The sequence below is a fragment of the Tachyglossus aculeatus genome, chromosome 5, assembly GCF_015852505.1.
Source record: "Tachyglossus aculeatus isolate mTacAcu1 chromosome 5, mTacAcu1.pri, whole genome shotgun sequence".
NCBI lineage: Eukaryota > Metazoa > Chordata > Mammalia > Monotremata > Tachyglossidae > Tachyglossus > Tachyglossus aculeatus.
The window spans coordinates 15819852-15842232 of NC_052070.1; the positions used below are offsets into that span (position 1 = coordinate 15819852).

General features: G+C 43.1%; 1 protein-coding gene and 1 non-coding gene across 2 annotated transcripts in view; one reads left to right on the plus strand and one right to left on the minus strand.

The window, feature by feature from the left end:
• The window catches only part of L3MBTL4 (L3MBTL histone methyl-lysine binding protein 4), a 412230-nt gene that overhangs the window by 299394 nt on the left and 90455 nt on the right, over positions 1 to 22381 (minus strand). The window contains exons 10-11 of the mRNA XM_038747457.1: positions 16972 to 17057; positions 13192 to 13302 (exon numbers count right to left, since the gene is read on the minus strand). Coding sequence (XP_038603385.1) covers positions 13192 to 13302; positions 16972 to 17057 — 197 coding nt within the window. The remainder of the gene's footprint in view (positions 1 to 13191; positions 13303 to 16971; positions 17058 to 22381) is intronic.
• LOC119929157 lies at positions 8230 to 8367 on the plus strand. Its single transcript, XR_005451295.1, has one exon. It is a non-coding gene; the product is annotated as a small nucleolar RNA SNORA7 (small nucleolar RNA).

The window sequence follows — 22381 nt, forward strand, 5'->3', positions numbered from 1 at the left end:
GTCACCAAAACATGCCAGTCTCACCTCCACAACATTGACAAGATCCACCCTTTCCTCTCCACCCAAACCACTACCTTGCTGGTTTAATCTCTCATCCTATCCCCACTGGATTACTGCATCAGCCTCCTCCCTGATCTCCCATCCTCCTGTCTCTCCCTGCTTCAGTCTATACTTCATGCTGCTGCCAGGATTATCTTTGTGCAGAAACGCTCTGGGCATGTTACTGTCCTCCTCAAAAACCTCCAGTGGCTGCCTGTCAACCTAGGAATCAACCAAAAACTCCTCACTCTCCGCTTCAAGGCTGTCCATCACCTTGCCCCCTCCTACCTCACCTCCCTTCTCTCCTTCTACAGCCCAGCCCACACCCTCCGCTCCTCTGCCGCTAACCTCCTCACTGTACCTCACTCTTGCCTGTCCCGCCATTAACCCCTGGCCCAGGTCCTTCCCCTGGCCTGGAGTGCCCTCCCTCCACACATCTGCCAAGCTAGCTCCCTTCCTCCCTTCAAAGCCCTACTGAGAGCTCACCTCCTCCAGGAGGCCTTCCCAGACTGAGCCCCCCTTTTCCTCTCCTCCTCCCCATCCCCCTCTCTGCCCTATCTCCTTCCCCTCCCCACAGCACTTGTATATATTTGCACAGACTTATTACTCTATATTTATTTTACTTGTACATATTTACTATTCTATTTATTTTGTTAATGATGTGCATAGAGCTTTAATTCCATTTGTTCTGACTATTCTGACACCTGTCTACATGTTTTGTTTTGTTGTCTGTCTCCCCCTTCTAGACTGTGAGCCTGTTATTGGGTAGGGACCATCTCTATATGTTGTCGACTTGTACTTTCCAAGTGCTTATTACAGTGCTCTGCACACAGTAAGCACTCAATAAATCTGATTGAATGAATGAATGAATGAATACAAGGTAATCAGGCTATCCCACGTGGCGCTCACAGTCTTAATCCCCATTTCACAGATGAGGGAACTGAGGCACAGAGAGGTTACATGACTTGCCCAAGATTGCACAGCAGACAAGTGGCGAAGGAGGGATTAGAACCCATGACCTCTAACTCCCAAGCCCCAGCTCCTTCCACTACAACATGTTGCTTCTTAAACACAGGCCTGGGAACCAAAAGTCCTGTATTGTAAACCCAGCTCCACCATTTGTCTGCTGTGTGATCTTGGGCAAGTCACTTAACTCTGTGCCTCGGTTTCCTCAACTGTAAAATGGGGATTCAATACCTGTTCTCTATCCTACTAAAACTGAGTCCCATGTGGGACAGGGACCGTGACTGACCTTGCATCTACTCCAGAGCTTAGAAGAGTGCTTGACACATAGGAAGCACTTTACAGATACCATTTAAAAAAACTCAACTATAATGTTTCAACAAGTGGTAATTCTATCTCATTACCAAACTAATTCTTCACCATCAGAAATAATCGAACTTCTGAACATACTGGCTTTAGGGAAAAAATATGAAACTGAAGTCCACTTGCAAGCATTTAAGTTACAAGCTATTAAGTTAGGTACAAGCTACTCAGGTTGGACACAGTCCCTGTTCCACATGGGGCTCACAGTCTAGTAAGACCCCTTTGGGCAGGAACATATTTAATGTTTCTGTTTTGCCTTCCCAAGCACTTAGTATAATTCATTACACTTAGCAGGTTCTCACTAGTACTAGTTCAAATTTGGCTGCTGGCATATTGTGAGCAATTCTTCATTTTCATCATCGTCGACAAGCACATAAAATGTGCAGAGAACTGCCCTACAAATGTGAAGGATTTTCAGCAACTCTGTTGTGTGGTACTCTTTGTTTTTTAGTGTTCTTTTTAAAGGTTTTTTGTTATACATTTACTATCTACCAGGCACTGTAGTAAGTGCTGGAGTAGATTCAAGCTAATCAGGTTGGACACAGCCCATGTCCCACATGGGGCTCACAGTCTTAATCTCCATTTTATAGATGAGGTAACTGAGGCACAGAGATGTGAAGTGACTTGCCCAAGGTCACAGAGCAGACAAGTGGCAGAGCTAGGATTAAAACCCAGACCCCTCTGACACTCAGGCCCATGCTCTATCCCCTAGGCCTCGCTCCTTTTCTAAGACGAGAGGCAAGGAAAATGACCCAATCGACGGCAAAAACAATAAGGCAAAAATGGTTTATGAGAAGGAAATGGTGAATGACCTTGTTCGGCCATTTCATTCAATCGCATTTATTGAGCACTTACTGTGTGCAGAGCGCTGTACTAAGGCCATTTGATTTGAATGGCAGAATATTTTCTATGCTGAGTCTGGTAAAGGGAAGTTTCCTCATTCCCACTTAATCATTTTTTTGACTGTTCTTATTTCCCCATTTGAGTAAACTTAAATTCACCAATTAAGCTCGAATTCCATTATTACAGGTCCTCTGGGTTTACATGTGTAAATCTATCTCATACCTATCATACGATCTGAAAGATCAGACCTTAACCTTCCAAGCACTTTGTGGACTGTAAGCTCGTTGTGGGCATGGGAATGTGTATGGTATACCACTATATTTTACTTTCCCAAGTGCTTAGTAAGGTGCTCTGCACACAGTGAGCTCTCAATAAATACGATTAATTGATTGATTGATATACTGCTCTACCCAGTAAGGCTCAATAAATACAACACCTTGAGGATTTTACAGTCTATGGGGAAAGACAAATTAGCATATAGTGATTCAACAGTAGTTGAGATGAGAATAGCTATTATAACAATAAGTACAGGAAGTTAAAGGCAGTAGGCTAGGGGACAATTTGAGACATTTTGAAATCTTTATTAAAACAAATATAACTTTGTATGGAGGCTGGAGTTAATCTAGTTTGACGCCTACGTGAATGCCAAGTGCGAAAAACATCGACTCCACAAGTTAAAAAAAAAACCCTCAGAATTCAAGATAATCAGGTCCATTCCCTAAATTTAATTATGTACATCAAAACCAAAGGAAAAATACCTAATCCATATATTAATTTTGTTAGTTCCAATTCCTCAAAACAGACACTTTTCAATTCTTGCTTGATCACTTTATGCAAATTCAGCCTCGAGCACAGCTAATATTTTCTAGAATCGAGGTGATGAACTATACTGTTTTCAAGGTGTTTATGGAAAGGAAAAATATGCATTACTTGTAAACAAACCCTTACCTGCTTCAACTGTAAAATGTCACAGCTGTAAACCTATCTTAAAGAAACTCACCTCCTGCTCCTTAGCCAGATTTCTAACAAACAAAAAATTCCTAAAAACACTGTTTCCTCTGTTGCCTTGCGTTTCCACTGATATTTTACTGGGCAGCCAAAAGGGGGATGTGGAGTGTCTTCACAATCTTAGGTGCTGACTTTTAACTTTGAATGGAGGGGTGAAATGGGTAGGGAGAGGTGTTGGGATTTGAGTGAGTGGATGAAAGAGAGAGCGAGAGCGAGAGCGAGAGAGAGAGAGAGAGAGAGAGAGAGAGAGAGAGAGTGTTGGTGGGGAGGGTGGGATTAAGACTGGGAGGAAGAAGGCTTCAAAGAGCAACAATCAGAAAGCTGCCATTTTGGATCTTTTCAGCTCTGAGTTGAAAGACTCAGATCTTGAAAGAGAGCTGGGATGACCGAGGCCAGGAGTCAAATTCAAAAGCCCTGGAAGCCATTACCCCCTTACCCTTGTGGAACTGACACCCAAACTGACAATGAACCCAAAATATCCAAACTCTCTAAGACCAAAGACTGAGGGTGCGATGGAAAGTAGCTGGTGAACATAGAGGGTGGACTTCTTTTGAGGATATTTTTTTCACTGTCCTAAACCCCAGCCAGGCAAGATACAAGGAGTCATTAGAGTGTAAAATCCTTAAAGGCAGGGATCATGCTTTTATTATATTTCCCAAGTGCCTAGTGTAGTGTTCTGCACAGAATAGTAGCACATAAGCACTAATAATTGAGTTTCCTTTAGGTAATGCATCCCTTGGTGGATTCATGTGATTCATTTTTTTCTCCCCTTTTTACTGTATTGGTTAAGCGCTTACTATCTACCAGGTACTGTACTAAGTGCTGGAGTAGGAGCAAGATAATTGGGTTGGACACAGTCTGTCCCACATAAGGCTCACAGTCTTAATCCCCAGTTTACAGATAACATTACTGAGGTCCAGAGAAGTGAAGTTATTTGCCCAAGGCCACACAGCACACAGGTGGCAGAGCTGGGATTAGAACCAGGCCCATCTGGTTCCCAGGACTGGGATCTTTCCACTAGGCCACGCTGTTTTTGCACCAACCAGTGCTGTGAAACAAAGCTACTTCCCAGTCACTCCTCCTCACCTCCAAACTATTTTTTCTGCTCTTTTTCACAATTTTCGAAGCGATTACATTTTCCAAATCTTTCCCAAATGGGGATAAGCACCATCATATTACTCAGCCTATTCATATTTATAAGCCTGAGGAGTAGAATGAGCAGACACTAATTAAGTAATTCAGTACTAACATTTTATTCTAAATGGCAGATCTTTCAAACAGGCATCCCAGTGAGGAATTTTGTCAAGTCTAATAAATGTTCCCTCCCGAATTCTTTCAATATTTGACCACCACAAACACTCACAGAAGTCGTGAGACTTTCTCAAAGGCAAACAGGACACTGACAGTCAAGCCCTAACTAAAAATGTCATTTCTTTACTCATAGGCTTGGATTTAGACTGTTATCCCACACCAATTTCCCTTTATCTTTTGAAACAGAAACAGAAACTGAACTGCTTAAACTAAAGTTCAGTCCTGTTTTCCAAATGAGCTGTTAAATGATCTGTGCTTATTCTTCTTGGCCAGAAGATTCTTAATTCAGTTTACGAAAGGCCATAAATACATAGAGTTAATGCATTAAATATGAAAAGTCTTATTGGAGGGATTTAATTTATAAGTGATTCAGCAGGCCTTATACTGAAAGCATCTATTTGGAATTCATTTGTTATTCATTTCATCACTTAGTTGCAGTTCCCACTGGGCAAATATTTATTGAATATTACTTTGTTTTAAGTACTCCTGGTATGTTTATTTGGAGAAGGTCATTTTTCCCAAATAAAGGCCTAATTTTGGGAGAGGCTCCATCAACCCAATGAAGACATTACAGGGACCTTCTAATCAAGTGCCAGTAGTAGACTTTCTGATTAGACAGAGCATGTTAAGCAAAGCATAATTATGAAGATGAAAGGTAAACTGAACAGAAACATGGACATTCATAGTAGATTATCATAAATATGAATTACACAAGAGGCAAACATGGTGATTGATAAAAGATTTCTAATCTTCAACACAGGGGAAATATCATGTTTCCCTGGAAATATACAAGATTTCCACCTCTTCCTGGGCAAAAGAAGCCCCACCCCAAAAGCCATACTCTATCCTCCCTTGTGACAGGGAAGCAGCAGGAGTCTTGGTGGGAGAAAAGGTCCGTGATTTTCCCCTAAAGTTTAAGTCTTCTCTGGGGGAATTTTCCCTGCAAAACTGCCCAGAGAAAAGAAGCAAGAGGTAGCTAATAGAGAGGAAAAGCAAGATGGTCTGGTGGGACAGCAGAGGCTTGCATGTCGAGAGACCTGGGTTCTAATACTGGTTTTGCCACTTGTGCACTGTGTGACCTTGAGTAGGTCACTTCACTTCTCTATGCCCCGCTTCCACATCTGTAAAATGGGATTTAAGTACTTTGGCTTCCAATTGCTCAAACTGTGAGCCCAGTGTGGGACAGGACTGTAGCAAAGCACTGTACTAAGCAAAGCTTTCTAAGTGCTGGGGAGGATACAAGCAAATCAGGTTGGATTCAGTCCTTGCCCCAAATGGGACTCACAGTTTCAATCCCTATTCTACAGATGAGGTAACTGAGGCACAGAAATGTGAAGTGACTTGTCCAAGGTCACACAGCAAATAGAGGCAGGATTGGAACCCATGACCTTATGACTCCTAGGCCTGCTCTATCCACTACACCACGCTGCTTCTGAAACTACTGACTGTACACACTAATCACCTGAGAATAGGAGTCCCTTCCCCTTTTATTCCACTCTTTCCCTTCCCTCCACTTTACAAAATAATGATCAGTGATATTTATTGAGCACTTTCGGAAGATCAAAGGAATTAAGGGATTATTTCATCCTCGGATTAGCTTTGTCAAAAGCAAAAATGGACTGATGATAAATGATGCCAGTGGAATCTAAGATGGAAAGAATACACACAGGAACTATACCAGAAAGATAGCAATATACAAGAAGTATCTGAAGAAGTTCCTTTTGAATTACAGCCACTAATCATGGGGAGTGAAATTACACCAGCTTTATACTGCCTTGCCAAAAATAAGGCACCTGACTTTGATAAGCTTCCGACTGAGGTGTTTCAGGCAGCTGGAGAGGAATAGGTTAAAGTCCTTACCAAATTATGTCAATGGGTATGGCTAACCACTCAATGGCCACCTGATTGGAAGAGATCAGTTTATGTTCCAATATAGTAATAATAATAATAATAATAATAATAATAATAGCATTTATTAAGCGCTTACTACGTGCAAAGCACTGTTGCAAGCGCTGGGGAGGTTACAAGGTGATCAGGTTGTCCCACGGGGGCTCACAGTCTTAATCCCCATTTTACAGATGAGGGAACTGAGGCCCAGAGAAGTTAAGTGATTTGCCCAAAGTCACACAGCTGACAATTGGCGGAGCTGGTATTTGAACCCATGACCTCTGACTCCAAAGCCCGTGCTCTTTCCACTGAAAATGCGACAATTATAATAGTTTCCTTGATCCCACACACCAGCAAGGTACTGCTAAAAGTTCTACAGCATCGAATGGAGACCTACATGGAATGTGAACTGTCCGATATTCAAGCAGGATTCCTGAAAGGATGAGGGACATGAGATATTATTGCTGATGTCCTTTGGATAATTGAAAGGATAAGACAATATAAAAGGACATCAGCATGTGTTTATTAATTATAGTAAATCCTTGACTGCGTGGATCACATGGAACTCTGGAGCACATTAAGGGAAATGGGCATGCCAGCCCATTTAATCGCATTAATATGGAACTGTGCGACAAACAAGAGACTATGTTAAGAACAAAGCGCTTAGTACAGTGCTCTGCAGATAGTAAGTGCACAATAGATATGATTGAATGAATGAATGAACAAAATATGGAGAAACAGATTGGTTTCCCATTAGTAAGGATGTAGGACAAGGATGTATCTTATAGCCTTATCTGTTCATCCTTTACACCTAATTATACCTAATGAGAGAAACCAGATTGGATGAACGGGAAGTAAAGATTGGAGGAAGGAATATAAACAACCTTCGTTATGCTGATGATCCAACTCTACTAGCAGAAAGTGAAGAAGATTTGAAGGGCTTATTATCAAAAGTTAAGGAACAGAGGAAAAAGATGGGCCTACATCTAAATGTCAAGAAAACAAAGATCATGACAACTGGAAGTTTTAACACAATTGTAGGGAATGGAGAGAAGACGGAAACTGTTGACAGTTTTTCTCTCCTGGGATCGCCAGTCAAAAAAAAAAGGAACTAGTAGCCAAGAAATATGCCGAAGATTAATGTAAGGAAGACTTGCAATGAGGAACCTGGAAAAAGTCAGGAAATGTGCTGATGTAACAATTAACACAAAAATGCAAATGATCAACTCTGTGGTGTTTCCAATGACAATGTAAGGACCTGAAAGCTGGACAGTGAAAAAACAGGATAGAAAGAATACCGATTCTTTTGAAATGTGGTGTTGGAGAAGGCTTTGGCGAATACAATGGATTGCCCAAAAAAATAAATGGATTTTAGAGCAAATTAAACCACAGCAGTCTTTGGAAGGTCAAATGACTCGACAGATTATTTTGGACAGATAATCAGGAGGACTAATTCTCTGGAGAAGACACTAATGCTAGGAAAAGTCCAGAAAAAACGTGGAAGAGGCAGACCAGCAGATAGATGGATAGAGATTATAACAATGATACTGAAAGAACCCTTAGAAAGGTTGCGGATTATGGCAGAGGACAGGACGTTCTGGAGAAAGTATATCCATGGAGTCTCTGTGAATCGGAAATGACTCAACGGCACTTTATAGTAATAATACTAAGTGCAGAACACTGTACTAAGTGCTTGGGAGAGTACAACACAATGGAGTTGGTAGACATGTTCACGGCCCACAATGAGTTTACCGTATAAATGGGGAGACAGACATTAATATGAACAAATATTTATAGATATGTACATAAATGAGGGGCCTCTCAGGGTCACACCTGGAGAGTTTCCAGTACTCTTCCAGTCTTGGCTAAGGGAGAGAGAGTCAAGCAGAGGCCTATCCATTCCATTCCTAGCTTGAACAATGGCTAGCCAGTGGAAGGCAATATGCTACAAGTCAAAACTCACCCATGCTGGGCAGCAAGCAGCATGGGAGAGAGTCGAGCGCAGAGACTCGAGTGTACTGCGGGGAAGGTGGCAATGGAAACCGCTTCCGTATTTTTACGAAGAAAACTCTATGGATACACTACCAGAACGATTGCAGATGGAGAGCGGAGTGTTCTGTAGGAAATGTATCCGTGGTGTCGTGATGGGTCGGAAACAACTCGACGGCAAAAGACAAGACATATATGAGGGGCTGAGGGATGGGTGAATATCAAATGCCCAAAGGGAACAGGTCCAAGTGTAACGACGACACAGGAAGAAGAGGGAGCCAGGGAAAAGAGGGTTTATTCGGGGAAGGCCTTTTGGAAGAGAATCACCTACTTCGGTTCTAGACTGTAAGCTCCTTATGTGCAGGGAACGTGACTACTGATTACGTTATATTGTACTCTCCCAAGTGCTTAGTACAATGCTCGGCACACAGGATGCACTTAATAAATACAACTGTTTGACTGATTGATTCTGCCCTTTTACTGACTGTCCATTTTTTAGAAATCTGGGTGAAGGGGAATTGAAAAGCAACGTTCCCAGAAATGTTGGCTGATTGGAGTGAATCAACTGAAAACCCGGAGCAGAGGTGGGTTACATCTCCCTGAATCATTTCATTATTATCATTATTAATATTATTACTATTAGTAATAATAATCAATTATATACCAGGAGCAGAGCAGGTAGCTTACATCTGCCTGAATTATTTCCCATTACTACTATTAGTTTTACTATTATTAATAATAATAATCAATTAGATACCAGAAGCAGAGTAGATGTGTCACATCTGCCTGAATTATTTCAACATTTTACTATTATTGTCATTATTATCATCACCATCATTATTTTATTTTTTTGTTTTATTTGTTAAGCATTTACTTTGTGTCAAGCACTGTAGTAAGCACTGGAATAGATACAAGTTTATCAGGATGGGCACAGTCCCTCCCCAACATGGGGCTCACAGTCTAAGTAGGAGGGAGAGCATGCATAAAATCCCCATGCTACAGATGAAGAAACTGAGGCACAAATAAGTAAAGTGACTTGCTCAAGGTCAAATGGCAGGCATGTGGAAGAGCCAGGATTAGAATCCAGGTCCTCTGACTTCCAGGTCTGTGCTCTATTTACTAGACCACACTGATCCTCAGGTAATTAAGAATGCTTAGTACAAATTTGGACATTCAAGTACTTCGATCATATTCCTTGAGTGCTTATTGTGCACAAGGCGCTAAGCTCTTCATTCATTCATTCATTCAATCATATTTATTGAGCGCTTACTGTGTGCAGAGCACTGTACTAAGCACTTGGGAAGTACAAGTTGGCAATATATAGAGACGGTCCCTACCCAACAGCAGGCTCACAGTCTAGAAGGGGGAGACAGACAACAGAACAAAACATATTAACAAAATGAAATAAATAGAATAAATATGTACAAATAAAATAAATAAATAGAGTAATGAATACGTACAAACATATATACATATATACAGGTGCTGTGGGAGGGGAAGGAGGTAAGGCGGGGGGATGGGGAGGGGGAGGAGGGAGCTCAGTCTGGGAAGGCCTCCTGGAGGAGGTGAGCTCTCAGTAGGGCTTTGAAGGGAGGAAGAGAGAGGATGTGGATGTGGCGGATGTGTGGAGGGAGGGCATTCCAGGCCAGGGGGATGATGTGGGCTGGGGGTCGATGGCGGGACAGGCGAGAATGAGGCACATTGAGGAGATTAGCGGCAGAGGAGCAGAGGGTGCAGGCTGGGCTGTAGAAGGAGAAAAGGGAGGTGAGGTAGGAGGGGGCGAGGTGATGGACAGCCTTGAAGCCGAGGGTGAGGAGTTTTTGCCTGATGCGTAGGTTGATTAGTAGCCACTGGAGATTTTTGAGGAGGGGAGTAACATGCCCAGAGTGTTTCTGCACAAAGATGATCCGGGCAGCGGCATGAAGTATGAAGTAGGGAGAGAAGTGGGGAGAGAGTGGGAAGTGCTTGGAAGGGTACTTTCATTGGATATTAATTAACTTTCTGCTTGGAAGACAGCATAAAATTTGTGGACTTCCCTGACATTCTGCTTGGTTAAATCTTGCAAATAGCTAAGGAAAACAAAACTGGTCAGGTGTGAGCCCCAAACTGATTTCCAGACCACAGCATCAACTACTGTAAATACCAAGTGTGAAAATCAAGGACTCCACTAATATCAAAATATAAGAGCATGGGCTTGGGAGCCAGAGATCATGGGTTCTAATCCCGGCTCCACCACACATTTGCTGTGTGACTTTGGGCAAGTCAATTAACTTCTCTGAGCCTCAGTTACCTCATCAGTAGAATGGGGATTAAGACTGTGAACCTGATCACCTTGTACCCCCGCCAGCGCTTAGAACAGTGCTTTGCACATAGTAAGCGTGTAACAAAGGCCATCATTATTATACCAGAATTCGGAATGATCAAGTTCTCACCCTAAATTTCAAATGGATATTAACATCGAAGGGTAAAAAAACTAATCTGTAAACTATTTTTGTTATTTTTTCACATTCCTCGAAAAAATTAAGACACGACGTGATTCTTCCTGCATCGATTTATGGCCAATTCAGATGTTATCACCTCAAATATTTAACAGAATCTCTGAATTGATTAAATACTTGATCTGGATCTGAAATACGTGCTTACAACTTAGCATCCTTCACTCAAGAAATGACAAAACCCAGAAGTTTCTCCCCCCCCCCCTTTTTTTTTTACAGTATTTGTTAGCGCTTACTATGTGCAAGCACTGTTGAAACACGGGGATAGATACTAGCTAATCACTCCAGATGGAATCCCTGACCCATATGAAGCTCACCACCTAAGTAGGGGGGGAGAACAGGTATTGAATCCTCATTTTGAAATTAAGGAAACAGAGGCACAGAGAAGTTAAGTGACTTGCCCAATATCACACAGCAGGCAAGTGACAAAACCTGGATTAGAACCCAGGTCCTAAAGGTTCCCAGACCTGAGCTTTATCCATTAGGTGACCACCTTCACCTAAAACATGAATAATTTGCTTCTTCTAGCACAAAACGTGTAAAAGTAACATTGCTTTCAGTTTTTTATTGTTATGAAAATGAACCATGACTCTGGAAAGTGGTTTCTTAATTGACATTATGTGTTTTGGATAATTTAATGAATTTCTCAGATCCTTTAGGCTTACTGGCTGCGAAAAAATGCAATCAAAATCATTCTTTTTAGTACATTTGCACCGCCTGACATCTGGAAATGAATATAGAATACATTGCCTCAAAAGTAAAGCTTTTTTATGTTCAATAGTTTTGATTTGCATTTGACACAATTAAAAGGAATTCTAAGAGAGAAGCAGGGTGGCTAATGTAGAGAGCATGGGCCTAAGTGTCAGAAAGACCTGGGATCTGCCTCTTGTCTGCTGTATAACCTTGGGCAAATCACTTCACTTCTCTGTGCCTAGCTACCTCATCTATAAGACTATGATCCCCATGTGAGACATGGACTATGTCCAATGTGGTGAACAGTGACTGGCACATAGTAAGCCCTTAACAAATACCATTAAAAAAGAAAAAGTCACTTCACTTCTCCATGCCTCAGTTACCTCACCTGTAAAATTGGGAATGCAGTCTGTGAACTCCACGTGGGACATGGACTGTGTCCAACCTGATTAGCTTATATCGACCCAGTGCTTAGTACAGTGCCTGGCACAAAGTAAGCACTTAAAAAATACCACAAAAAGAAAAAGAAAAACTGCATTATATTGTAAGGTCCTCGAAGGCAAGGACATCTCCAGTGTACTCTCCTAAGAGCTTACTTACTACAGAGTGCGCTGCACACCAGAAGCATGGAATAACTGCTGTCGATACATTTGCTCACACGACTGGCTATGGAGGCTAAACTCACCTGAAGCTATACTGAAGGTTTAAATGGGGCGAGTTCAGAAAAATGTACCGTTCACCCTGTCAGATCAGCGATTCACTTTGTTTCTGTTCTTGATACATGCACAGACAGGTGAAACATGGGCCCAGAAAGCTATGGTGAGGATCTTGGCTCAATACTGTGGGAAGCAGAGTGACACTATTGGAAAGAGCACCGGCATGGGAGTCAGAGGACCTGGGTTCTGATCCCAGCCCTGCCACCTGCCTGCTTTGACCTTGGGCAAGTCACTTCCTTTCTCTGGGCCTCAGTTTCCTCCTCTTTATAATGGGGATCTGAAGCATGTCCTCCCAGCTATGCAGACTGTGATTCCTTTGTGGACACAGGGACTGTGTCTGACCTGATTAAGTCATATCTACTACAGGGCTTAGAATAGTGTTCGGCACACAGTAAGTGATTAATAAATGCCAAAAAAAAAAACTAGACTTTCTAATTTCTAGGCTGCTCTTCAATCTATCAATGGTACTTATTGAGCGCTTAGTGTTTGCAAATCACTGTATTAAGCGCTTGACGGGCAGCGGGCCGTAGCCAAAAGCAGAAGCAGCAAGGGCCACTCCAATCAGCTTTGCGCTAACCTCAACCTTCTGTTCAGGGACACGAGCACACCTAGCCAATCGCCACTGACAAGGTCAGAAGCATCAATCATTCAATTGATCAATCATATTTACTGTGTGCCGAGCACTGTACTAAGCACTTTGGAGACTACAATATAACAGTGCTGGAAGACACACTTCCTGCCCAAATGATTTTACAGGCTAGAGGAATGAGAGCAATGTGATTCATTGTTCTTCTCCAGACTAATCTGCTGGCAGCAAGGTCATCCAAAGGAAATGAAAAGGAAACCAAATTAAGGCAATGGAAGCAATGTCCCAAAGGCCTCACCTTTATCCTTTGGTCTTCTACATCTGCAATGGTGGCTACGCGGATTAATCTGGGATTCCGTTTATCCACCACTTCAAGTTTCATATTCGCCAGGAACCCGTGGGAAGCCCTCTGAAACAATCAGGACAGATATGAATTAGGCCAATGAGACCCATCCAAGAAAGGCAGCAGGACATGAATGAAGCTGATTATGCAGATTGATGTTCGACAGATAATAAATTACATGGGCAAACCACTATTAAAGTAATCATTTTTGTGTGAAATTCATTATAATTGGGTGTTAGAAATGGGCTCATTTCAGTCATGGCAGGGAATTAACCTAAAGCCATTGCTCAAAACAGGCCAAGGGATGAAATGATTCAATGATATATTGAATTTGTATAGGGCCTTTTTTCTGAGAAGCTCAGAATATAATGGCACAGAGACAAGCATTAGCATTATCACTTTCAAAGGTGGAGAAGGAAGCTCAGGAAGGTTAGGTCACAGAGGTAGTGCTACAGCTCAGGACAAAACCCTACCCTGCTGTGCGATCTTGGGGACACCCCTTAACTTTTTGGTGCCTCAGTAAAAATCAAGATATGAGACCTGTCCTCCCTTCCGGGATTGGGTGTGATCTGATTGCACTGTATCTAGTAATAGGAAGTAGCATGGCCTAGTGGAAAGAGCAGAGAGAACCTGGGTTCAAATCCCAGCTCCGCCACATGAGTACTGTGTGACCTTGGGCAAATCACTTAACTTCTCTGTTCCTCAGTTGCCTCATCGGCAAAATGAGGATTCAATATCTGTTCTCCCTCTTACTTAGACTGTAAGTTCCACGGGGGAACCTTGCATAATCAAAGAACATGTAAATATGGACCAATAATAAAAGGATTAATATTTTAAAACAATCACGTGATTATCTTTTACCTGCTCCAGCACCTGGAACAGTGTTTGGAATATTAACAAATATTCATGCGTAACAAATACTATCATTACTATTATTATTATTATTATTAACATTATCACTGTTATCATCATCGTCATTATCATCTACCCCGGTGCTAATTCAGGGCTTGACACATAGTAAGTACTTAGGAACAATAATAATAATGATAATAATATAATATAATATAATATATAATTAATATAACTAAGTACTTAGGAATAATAATAATAATATATAATTAATATAACTGTTATCATCATCACTGACATCAACTCCAGTGCTAGTTCAGGGCTTGACACATATTAAGTGTTCAGCAATAATTACTATTATTATTATCAAAAGCAGCAGCAGCAGCAGCCGGCTCCTGGTGGTGGTTCTACTTGCGTTTGTAATGGAAGCTTCCTTTTTTTAAAAAAAAGTGAACCTGGATCTGCCAGTGATTCAGTTGAATTTGAAACAAATAAAAGCCTGAAACCCTTCTCTTCACAAGCTCCATATTGCGAAGGAGGAGGAGGAAGAGGAGGAGGTGAAGGAGAATCAAGAGACCTGGGTTCTAGTCCAGGCTCTACCCCCTGACTTGCTATCACTTCTCTGAGTCTCGTTTTCTCATCTGAAAAATGGGGTTGCAATACTTGTTCTCCCTCCAACTTAAACTCTGAACCTTAGTACATGCTTAATAGATATTATTATTATATTTTTATTATTATTAAAGATGAAGCAGAATGGCAGAGATAAAAAGAGAAAAAGGAGAGAAAGCATAGAGAAAAACACACCATGATTCAGGTAGACAGTTATTCTAACAGTAATAAGCTCATTTAAATTATTCAATCCACTGAAATTTGAATAAGAACAAAAATAATAATAATAACAACTGTGGTACTTGTGGTACTTGCAACTACTGAGGGAGATACAAGATTAAAATGTTGGACATAGCCCCTGTCCCATGTGGTACTCACAGTCTAATGAGCAGGAAGAACAACAGGTATTTAATCCTCCATTTTACAGATGAGGTAACTGAGGCACAGATAAATTAAGTGACTTGCAGGTCACCCAGGAGGCAAGGGGCAGATTCAGGATTAGAACCCATGTCCTCTGACATGCCCAAATCTACATCTCTGCCCCTGCTCTCTCTCCCTCCCTCCAGGCTCACATCTCCTCCTGCCTTCAGGACATCTCCATCTGGATGTCTGCCCGCCACCTAAAACTCAACATGTCCAAGACTGAAATCCTTGTCTTCCCTCCCAAACCCTGCCCTCTCCCTGACTTTCCCATCACTGTTGACGGCACTACCATCCTTCCCGTCTCACAAGCCCGCAACCTTGGTGTCATCCTCGACTCCGCTCTCTCGTTCACCCCTCACATCCAAGCCGTCACCAAAATCTGCCGGTCTCAGCTCCACAACATTGCCAAGATCCACCCTTTCCTCTCCATCCAAACCGCTACCCTGCTCGTTCAAGCTCTCATCCTATCCCGTCTGGACTACTGCATCAGCTTTCTCTCTGATCTCCCATCATCGTGTCTCTACCCACTTCAGTCCATACTTCATGCTGCTGCCCGGACTGTCTTTGTCCAGAAACGCTCTGGGCATGTTACTCCCCTCCTCAGAAATCTCCAATGGCTACCAATCAATCTGCACATCAGGTAGAAACTCCTCACCCTCGGCTTCAAGGCTGTCCATCACCTCACCCCCTCCTACCTCACCTCCCTTCTTTCCTTCTACAGCCGAGCCCGCACCCTCCACTCCTCCGCCGCTAATCTCCTCACTGTGCCTCGTTCTAGCCTGTCCCGCCGTCGACCCCCAGCCCACGTCATCCCCCTGGCCTGGAATCCCCTCCCTCTGCCCATCCGCCAAGCTAACTTCCTCCCTTCAAGGCCCTACTGAGAGCTCACCTCCTCCAGCAGGCCTTCCCAGACTGAGCCCCCTCTCCATCCCCCCATCTTACCTACTTCCCTTCCCCACAGCACCTGTATATATGCATATAGTTTTGTACATATTTATTACTCTATTTATTTATTTATTTTACTTGTACATATCTATTCTATTTATTTTATTTTGTTAATATGTTTGGTTTTGCTCTCTGTCTCCCCCTTCTAGACTGTGAGCCCACTGTTGGGTAGGGACTGTCTCTATATGTTGCCAACTTGTACTTCCCAAGCGCTTAGTACAGTGCTCTGCACACAGTAAGCGCTCAATAAATACGATTGATTGATTGATTGACTCTCTGACCCATGGTCTTTACTCTACACCACACTGCTTCTCACATGTGACGAAGGGTTGTGATCAACATTGGTTTTTGACAATCATGTGCATTGGTTGCATTCAGGATCAGTGTGAGAGTCAGAGGACCTGGGTTCTGAGCCCGGCTCCACCACTTGTCTGCCGGGTGACCTTGGTCAAGTCACTTCACTTCTCTGTGACTCCCACATGGGACAACCTGATTACCCTGTATCTACACCAGCATTTAAAACAGCATTCGGCACATTGTAAGCGCTTAACAAATTCCATCACTATTATTATTATTCTCTGTGCCTCAGTTTCCTCACCTGTAAAATGGGGGTTAAGACTGTGAGCCTCATCTGGGGCAGGGACTGTGTCCAAACTGATTACCTTGTATTTCCCCCAGTTCTTTGGACAGTACCTGGCACATAGTAAGTGCTTAATGGACACCACAATTCTTATTCAGGAGAAATGAGAGTAGCGCTGTATCCAAAAACAAATAAACAAAAAAAAGACCTAATGAAGGCAAACTGGCCATGAAGACGTGGAATATACACAGTTCTCCATTTCCTCACCAGTGGAAGTACCGTCTCAGTTAAATCATTTTGTAAACTGAATAGCTTCCTGAGAGACTGACCGTTTTAAATGCTTTGGCAGGAACCGCTGATGTCTGTGTAGCTTTCAGATATTCTCTCCAGCAAAAATGTTCAGGATCAGGGTAATCTGTACACAAAAAAAGAAAGGAAAAAAGGAACTGCAGTAAGGTGTTTTGGTCAAACCAATAGGAAACGTGGTGTACTTAAAAAAAGAGCTGTTGAATAATTATATTATATAAGGTCTCAAGTAGAAAAATAGCATTTTAATAGCATTTATTTTTTTTCTCCCTAGCGTTCTATTCATACCAAGGAGTTTGCATTGCAGGATCCATCTTATCTGTAAAAATCACTCCTAAAAACTAATGTATCAATAGGCATTTCCTACTAACGAGATAAAAATCAGGAACAATGAGTATATGCATATTTAAATCAGTTCTTGAGCAGGTTATGTAGTACTAGTGCTCTGCACACGCTCAATAAATACAATTGAATGAATGTATTTGTTATAAAAAAGTTATAAAAAAGTTGCACTTTCACTGAAAGGATCAATTTCTAAAGTCAATATACCATTTGGGAAAGATGCCACAAGTCAGCTGAGTGACCTTGGGCAAATCACTTAACTTCTCTGAGCCAACATTTCCACAACTGTAGAAACACAACTGTTCTCCCTCCCTTTTAATTAATCAATCAATGATATTTATTGAGAGCTTACTGTGTGCAAAGCACAGTACTGAACATTTGGGAAAATACGATACAACAATAAACAATGCCACTTCCTGCCCATAATGAGCTCACAGTCTTCACTTGAACCAGACTGTGAAGTGGCAAACCCAGGTGTAAACCTAAGTATATCCAGAGCGTGGAAGTGTGACTCTGAAGTCAAGCTTCTGGTCACTGCATTGAGCGCTCAGCATTATTTAAAGTGCTTTCCTGCGTGGATGGGCGTTTGCTCACTGGAGTAATCATAACAGTAATGATAATAATTACAGTCACGGTATTTTTTAAGCGCTTACTATGTTCCACGCACTAAGCGCTGGGGTGGATACAAGGAAATCCAACTGACCATGTCATGGTTCAGTCTTGCAGGCTATGAATTTTCTTGACTGTGCCCTCTTTTGCGATTCTCCTAGGCCTATGCCAAGTCTTTCCTTTGCCTCCACACTCAGGATGCTTTCTAGGCCCCCCTCTGACGAGCATTTTACAAATCCACCTCCCCAGGTGCAGCCGCAGAGAGTGATCTTCACTTTTTCTCAGAGTCCTGAAACCAACAATTTTCCCTCTAAGCTGCCACCATCATCCAGTGACTTGACTCAATCCAGTCCTGGAACTGGCTGGGATTTGACACGTCTGGTCCAGTCCTGTGGCTGGTATATAGATGCCTTGCCAAAGGGCTTTCAGTCATTCGACTGTATTTATTAAGCACTTACTATGTGCAGAGCAGTGTATTAAACGATTGGAAAAGTACAATACAACAATAAACAGTGACATTCCCTGCCTACATCAAGGTCACAGTCTAGAGGAGTGGAGACAGACATCAATACAAATAAACACAATGACAGATATATACATAAGTGCTGTGGGGCTGGGAGGGGGGAAGAGCAAAGGGAGCAAGTCAGGGAGTGGGAGACGACAAAAAGTGGTGCTTCTGGATCAATCAATCAATTGGCGGTATGTACTGAACACTTACTGTGTGCGGAGCACTGGACTAAGCACAATCATAAGAATTGGTAAACCCGCAAGGAGCTTACCATCTAGAGTGCTCTCTTTAGTGAGGTGATAAAGAGGTTATGACTGTGCAAGTGCCATGCACTTGTATATCTACTTTCAAGGAGAGAGTATATGTTTCTAAAACTAAACAGACTCTTAGGACAAACCAAAGGGAGAATGAAGCACTTAACAGATCTGGAATTTTAGCAGCTCCAGTTAATATCAGTGCAGGGGACCAAAAGAGCTTAAAATAAAATCCATTATATAATAATAATACTTTTAAAGCGCTATGTGTCAAGCACTGTTCCTAACACAAAGTGAAATTCATTCATTCATTCAATCATATTTATTGAGCGCTTACTGTGTGCCGAACACTGTACTAAGTGCTTGGGAAGTACAAGTCGGCAACATATAGAGACGGTCCCTACCCAACAACAGGTTCACAGTCTAGAAATATTTTCCTTCCTGAGACCTAATCCATAACTACTGGTATGGTTCAGGAGTTCAGGAAGGTTAAGTAGCCTGTGACTTTGCAGTTCTTCTCTCTGGTTATTCCAGCACCCCCTTCCCCCGACACTGAAATAAATACTCCTCGACCTCTCAGCTGCCTTCGACACTGTGGACCATCCCCTTCTCCTCAACACGCTATCCAAACTTGGCTTCACAGACTCCGTCCTCTCCTGGTTCTCCTCATCTCTTTGGCCGTTCATTCTCAGTCTCCTTTGAGGGCTCCTCCTCCGCCTCCCATCCCCTTACTGTAGGGGTTCCTCAAGGGTCAGTTCTTAGTCCCCTTCCGTTCTCTACCTACACTCTCTCCCTCGGTGAACTCATTTGCTCCCATGGCTTCAACTATCATATCTACGCAGATGACACCCAAATCTACATCTCTGCCCTTGCTCTCTCTCCCTCCCTTCAGGCTTGGGTATCCTCCTGCCTTCAGGACATCTCCATATGGATGTCGGCCCGCCACCTGAAACTCAGTATGTCCAAGACTGAACTCCTTATCTTCCCTCCCAAACCCTGCCCTCTCCCTGACTTTCCTGTCACTATAGACAGCACTACCATCCTTCCCATCTCACAAGCCCGCAACCTTGGTGTCATCCTCGGCTCTGCTCTCTCGTTCACCCCTCACATCCAATCCGTCACCAAAACCTGCTAATCTCACCTCCGCAACATCACCAAGATCTGCCCTTTCCTCTCCATCCAAACCGCTACCTTGCTGGTTCAGTATCTCATCCTATCCCAACTGGATTACTGCATCAGCCTCCTCTCTGATTTCCCATCCTCCTGTCTCTCCCCACTTCAGTCTATACTTCACGCTTCTGCCCGGATCATCTTTGTGCAGAAACGCTCGGGGCATGTTAATCTCCTCCTCAAAAATCTCCAGTGGCTGCCAGTCAACCTACGCATCAAGCTAAAACTCCTCACTCTCGGCTTCAAAGCTCTACATCACCTCGCCCCCTCCTACCTCACCTCCCTTCTCTCCTTCTACAGCCCAGCCCGCACCCTCCGCTCTTCTGCCACTAACCTCTTTGTGTACCTTGTTCTCGCCTGTCCTGCCGTCGACCCCTGGCCCATGTTCTCCCCCTGGCCTGGAATGCCCTCCCTCCGCACATCCGCCAAGCTAGCTCTCCTCCTCCCTTCAAAGCCCTACTAAGAGCTCACCTCCTCCAGGGGGCCTTCCCAGACTGAGCCCCCTTTTTCCTCTCCTTCTCCCCACCCCCTGCCCTACCTCCTTCCCCTCCCCACAGCACCAGTACATATGTTTGTACAGACTTATTATTCTTTTTGTTTTACTTGTACATATTTACTATTCTATTTATTTTGTTAATGATGTGTATCTAGCTTTATTTTTATTTATTCTGGTGACTTGACACCTGTCCACATGTTTTGTTTTGTTGTCTATCTCCCCCTTCTAGACTGTGAGCCCACTGTTGGGTAGGGACCGTCTCTATATGTTGCCGACTTGTACTTCCCAAGCACTTAGTACAATGCTCTGCACACAGTAAGCGCTCAATAAATATGACTGAATGAATGAATGAAGGCATTTTTTAAGTGCTTACTATGTGTCAAGCACTCTTCTAAGCACTGGGGTAGATTCAAGCTAATCATTATGGACACAGTCCCTGTCAATAATAATAATAATTGGGGTACTTGTTAAGTACTTACTATGTGCCAGGCACTGTACTAAGCACAGGGGTGGATACAAGCAAATGGGGGTGGAAAGAGTCCCTGCCCTCATGGGGCTCACGGTCTCAATCCTCATTTTACAAATGTGATAACTAGACCCAGAGAAGTGAAGTGACTTGCCCAAGGTCACACAGCAAATAAGAGGTGGAGCCAGAATTAGAACCTACGACCTTCTGACTGCCAGGCCCAGGCTCTAGCCACGCTGGGGCTCACAGGCTGAATCCCTATTTTACAGACGAGGTAACTGAGGCACAGAGTAGTGAAGTGACTTGTCCAAGGTCACACAGGCAGACAAGTGCCAGAACTGGGATTAGAAACCAGGTCCTTCTGTCTCCCAGGCCTGTGCTCTATCACGTGTTCGAATTGAGGCTCCCTCTCGCTTCCAGCCCAGCTCCTCAGCTCCCTCAACAGTTTTGAGTTCCCTGGGTGTTTTTCTATTTCTCCACTGGGGTCTAGTCCTGCTTAGGCCTGGACCCCTGGAGTGGTAGGCCTGGGTACAAATGTTGAAAAGCACCACCAAGCTGGGGCTTCCTGAGTTTTGAAGGATGGAAATTGGGCTCACGGTGTCACCTCCCTATTCCTTCCAGGTCTCCCAACATCCTTCCTGAGGGGGTTTCCTCACAGGTTGTGTATCCTAGCAACTGATACTAGTCAAGCGGTTGCTCAAAGCATCCCTATTCACATCTCATTTAACTTCCACGGTCCACGGGAAAAAAAAAAATGATGCTCTCTTTTGGATACACTTGGATTCAGTCAAGACTTGGTATATGTACGCCCAATAAATTAAAAAAAGAAATGCTTTTGACAAAATTACTCTCCTACTAAAGTTATTATGGCTTCTGTGATTAGCAATTTAGACTAATAATAATAATGATGATAATTATGTTATTTGTTGAGTGCTTATTATGTGGCAAGCACTGATCTAAAAACTGGGGTACATACAAGGTCATCAGGTTGGACACACTCCCTGTCCCACATGGGGCTCACAGTATTAATCCCCATTTTACAGATAAGGGAATTAAGGCCCAGAAAAGTGAAGTGACTTGCCCAAGGTCACACAGAAGATAAGTAGCGGAGGTGGAATTAGAACCCACATCCTCTGACTCCCAAGCCCGTGCTCTTGCCACTAATATCTTGGGAAGGGGGAAGTGAGAAGCAGCTTGATCTAATGGAGAGTGCAAGGAGCTCAGAGTCAGAGGACCTGGGTTCTACTCCTGGCTCTGCTTGGTGAACTTGGGCAAGTCATTTAACTTCGCTTTCCCTCAGTTTTTTCATCGTAAAATGGGGATTCAATAATAATAACAACAATGATGGCATTTATTAAGCGCTTACAATGTGCAAAGCACTGTTCTAAGCACTAGGGAGGTTACAAAGTGATCAGGTTGTCCCTCGGGGGATCACAGTCTTCACCCGCATTTTACAGATGAGGTAACTGAGGCACAGAGAAGTTAAGTGACTTGCCCAAAGTCACACAGCTGACAATTGGCAGAGCCGGAATTTGAACCCATGACCTTTGAGTCTCATGTACTGGCAGGGACTATATCCAACCTGAGT